Source organism: Saprolegnia parasitica (genome assembly GCF_000151545.1).
Source record: "Saprolegnia parasitica CBS 223.65 unplaced genomic scaffold supercont2.131, whole genome shotgun sequence".
Classification (NCBI taxonomy): Eukaryota; Oomycota; class Saprolegniomycetes; order Saprolegniales; family Saprolegniaceae; genus Saprolegnia; species Saprolegnia parasitica.
Window position 1 is genome coordinate 3,587 of NW_012156525.1, and position 4,321 is coordinate 7,907.

General features: G+C 58.1%; 1 protein-coding gene across 1 annotated transcript; it reads right to left on the reverse strand.

Annotated features, from left to right (window-relative positions):
- Positions 1 to 1,006: 1,006 nt before the first annotated feature.
- SPRG_13440 (hypothetical protein) lies at positions 1,007 to 1,355 on the reverse strand (the record flags this gene model as incomplete). Its single annotated transcript, XM_012353685.1, is given in 2 exon segments — positions 1,007 to 1,208; positions 1,228 to 1,355. 2 exon segments carry the CDS (start codon positions 1,353 to 1,355, stop codon positions 1,007 to 1,009), a joined length of 330 nt encoding a protein of 109 aa, XP_012209075.1.
- Positions 1,356 to 4,321: the final 2,966 nt, after the last annotated feature.

Consider the following 4,321-nt stretch of genomic DNA (forward strand, 5'->3'; position numbering starts at 1 on the left):
TACGAGTCCTCGTCAATGGACGCGGGATAGTCGCGGGTGTGCGCCGCCGGGTCGTTGTAAATGAGGTTGTACACGAGGAGGACGCGATCGCCCTCTATGATGTCAGCCGCGATGACGTGCGCGTGGCGGTAGCACGCTGCGTACGAGTATCGAGGTGCTCCTGAGCCTCGAGGCAGGAAACACTTGTGAAGGTCATGGCCGCGTCGAAAAGCGACCTCGCCGCCACGTGCGTGACGTGGCAGCGCCACGTACAAGGTGCCAAACGAGCCAAGTGGGCGGTGCGCGACCTCAAACGTGGACGTGTCGCCAACAGCGTCGAACGCGACGTGGGCGAGCGCCGCGTGGAACGGTCCTTCGGGTGCCAGCGCCGTCTCGATGCGCCTATGATTGCCGCTTCATCCTCGGACGTGAAGTCGCGCGTCAAGCAACTGGCCTTTGGGAACTCGAGCAGGCGCATGACCTCCCGGTACCTCGCATCCATGGCGTTGTCTGCCATCGTCCCAATGAGCCAGCAGCAACGTTCAATATGTTTTGAGCATTGAAAATAACATATCTGTTTCCAGCACCGTTTCTGATCATGGTTTCTGATGCTCTACCAAGGCTGCGGACCTAACCGTTATAACGCAATAACGTTATGTTACTAACCTGTTACGAACACTGTTAGGTTAATGCTTCAAAATCCAATAACGTAACAGGCCATAACGCATCGCTAGCATGCAGCGTGAGGCAGCATGCTCAGCCCATACGTGCTCTCAGGAACACTCTCTGCGTCATAAGCACATTAACATCGCAGTCATATACGTGCATATGCATTACAAAATGCCTAGAACAAAGCCGGAAGCACGATGCCATTGCCAAAAAGTGCTGCCAGTGTGACCTTGGTCGAGGGTCCGCAGAAAGGGCGTATTGCGGGTACGACGCAACGTTGTTGTCCGGGAGCGGTGGCAAGGGGCTTGCAGGAAGATTCAGAGGCGCCAAAGATGGGCGGGGCCCAAGGGTAACGAGCTCAGCGAGGTCGGCTACGGCATGAGTAGATAGATGGTAACGCCGAGTCGTCCGGTCTCAGCAGCTCGAGGATCTCGGACCAGAACTCAATGGCGTCGGCGCCTTGCTCAATCACTGGGTCCTCGGCCTCGCGCGGCGGCGATGTGACGGCACTCGTCGACGTGCTTGGCCATCTTCGCCGGACGGGAATCAAACGCGGCAGGCTCTGAAACGGCGCCGTACCCATCCAAGCCCATGTTCTGATAGGCTTCAACACAGGCCTTGCACCGGATCTGCCACCACTGATGGTTGCGCGGCAAGTCGTGCTGCTTCTCGAAGAACTGCCATTTATCGTTCACGCGCTTGGTCATGACGCAGGCACCACCGGTGTACGAGCGGGCTTGAGATGTGGCCAATCAGAGCGATGTTATACGTCTCGGCCAATCAGAACAGTGCATGGACTATCTTAGTCCATGTGTTAGACAATTGGTACTAACGGTTACTAACATGGTTAGTAACCGTTGTGATGATGTTACGAAAAATCCTATAACCGTTATTTCGACAGGCAAGGCTGTCGAAATACTGCAATATTGTCGTTGGATCGTATAAAACAGTTTCGTGTAACATACATGCTGTTTTTCACTTTCAAAATGGCATGTGCCACAATTGACTTGCGCGGCCACGACATGTTGTTGTGCTTGCAGATTGTATTACCAGGTAGGATCGCGAATCGAATGCAGACATCGGTGTCATACAGCTTGTCCATTCGGCATCTGCCACATTTGAGTACAGGATACAGTGTCTTGAAACGCAATAATGCGAGCGCAGTCGTGTACGTCGCTTCAAACACATTTTACGGAGTGCCTGCATATCGGTCTATCATCGACTCGAGTACTTTTTATCAAGAGTAGTCGATGCAATTAGCTCGCACTCGGCGAGTGGGGTCCACCACGGGATGGATCTCTGAGCTCACTCCCAACGACCAAGTGCTGGTGCCAACTCCCACGCACTCAGGCGTAGCACTACGTGTGCGAACTCTTTGTAAGGAAGATAACACAGAACATAATTAGCTCGCAAGAATCGGTGGCGACGCCGGAACACACCGTCGTTTGGCACCCTCGTTGCCTTGGACTGCGGGACGCTTGGGACGAGTTCCGCGCTGCTTCGGCGCTTGCATCAATGCTTTAAGGCGTTCGAGACGCATGGAGGCCGTCTGGAACTTGCTTTGCATGAGCGTGAAAGCATCACGCCGACGCGTGAGTGTCATGGTCGTCATGGGTTTTTTCATCTTGAACATCGTTTCGGGCTCGTCGTCGTCGCCAAAGAACGCGTCCACGGCGTCACAGCGCGGCCCGTAAACCTCTTCCTCGACGCCGTACTTGGTGCTTAAAAAATCGTTGATCTGGCGCGCAAGGATGCAGTCGCAGGGCACGAGCTCTTGGTTGGCGTCGCGGACGTTGCACGAAGGGAAGCTCCTCGTTTGGAACTCGTTTTGCAGCACCGGAATCGCCGCTGTCGCGACGGCCACCCACGCCTCCGTGGGCCAAAACGCATGGCGCGTGAGGCAGTAGAAGGCGACGTCGCCAAACAACGCTGGCTTCGGCGCCAGAACGTTCGACACCCACGCTTGGACGTACGACAGCGTCTTGGTCGCGTCCACCATCGTCACCACCTCCAAGAGATCGACGATCCAGCGCCAATGGACGTGCTTGGACCCGTCGGGCGGAGGCACTTGCGGGTGTGGATGCTTCTTGTAAAAGACATCGAGGTGCTTGGCCTGCGTGCGGAGGATACCGTCGTTCTCGGGCGGTGGCATGCGTTGCAAGAGCATTGCTTGGACGTCGGGATCCAGCGCCGTGTGGCGCAAAGCATGGCAGATGGCAGGAACGAGGAGGCTACCAAAGATCGTCTCGCAGCGCTCGAGAAGAGATGGCACCAAGCGGCCATGGCGAGAGGCGATGACAAGCATGTCGGCTGCTACCTTGATGGCACTTCGTGTCATCCACACGTCGTCGACAAGAGTGTGGACGCCGTCGAGAGTGTCGTCCAAGAGCTGCAAGACGGCCGTCGCAAGGGCGGGCGCGCAAAGGGTAGGGTTGGCGTCAAGACTGCGCGCCAGTGCGTGCGTGACGACGTTGAGCAGCGAGCACTTGTCTGGGTCGTCGAGCACGATCGCTGTCATGGACGTGGCCGGGTTGAGAGCTGCATCAATCGCAGCTAGCGCGAATGGCGGGAGACGCGCCTGAAGCCAATGGGCAGTGGGCCGCTCGGACATCGACGCCACGTAGCCTTCGACGGCCAGGCACGCGCCAAGGACCTTGATCAATTCCGCAGCTTCGACCACGTAGTAGAGATCTTCGACGTTGAGCTGCGCCGTCCGCCAGAGCGCTTTGATGAGCTCGGGAACATATGGCTGTCGCAGCGATGGACACAGTGGGTCGGGGCCGTCAACACCCGCCAGCGCTGCGATCAAGCGGATCGCGGGTGCCATGGTTGCCCGCTCGTTCGCCCAACGATCTACCAGCTGCTCGAGCCCAGGAGCGAGCACCTCCCAGCCGTACGTAGAGCAGGCGCGGTGGATCCATATCGCAATCGCGGACGCTTTGGTGCCAAAGTAGTCAAGATCGAGCGACGTTGCCATGTAGGTGGCCATCAGAGCCGGGTCCTCGATGACGTCCAAGAGTCGCGCGGTGCGAGCGAAGAACTCGGTTGCTGATGCATTCGCAGTTGCTTGGATGCGCTGGTGAACCGAGGCCTCCGAGAGATCGGGCGCGGCCAGCAGAGGCAAGACACTGCGCACAAGCGAGTGTAGACTGTCGACGCCGACGAGATGATCGATATACGGCGGGCCACGGGAGACGGCGTCCTCGAGGCAGAGCAGTGCGCCATGGGGTCCCGCGGCTTCGAGCCGTCGCCGCTTGGGCCAAAAGACGACGACACCGACGAGATCGTTGCCGTCTGCCTTGTGGTCGACGTCGCGGGCGGTCGAGACATAGTCGTGGAAAAACGCTCCCGCGAGACCGTCTTTGAGAAAGTGTAGATCGCCCGTCGATGGATGCAGCTGGATGCTGCAGAGGATGTGGCTCGACTCGGGCGCGGACGCCATGATGTAGCCAGCCATATTGATGCCCTCGCCAAACGACAGCTTCGGGCGCACGCAGGCGAGCGCCACGTCATAGTCGCCGGAGAGAACCAAGGCGTTGACAAGGTCTCTCTCATGGCCCGAGAGCGCATCAAACGAGAGCGATGGACTCGTCCGTACCGGGTAGGCCAGTCGACTGTCGTTGGGCTCGTGGTCTTTGGCTGCGAGCGTGGACAGGCGCGTCGCAGCGGCGTC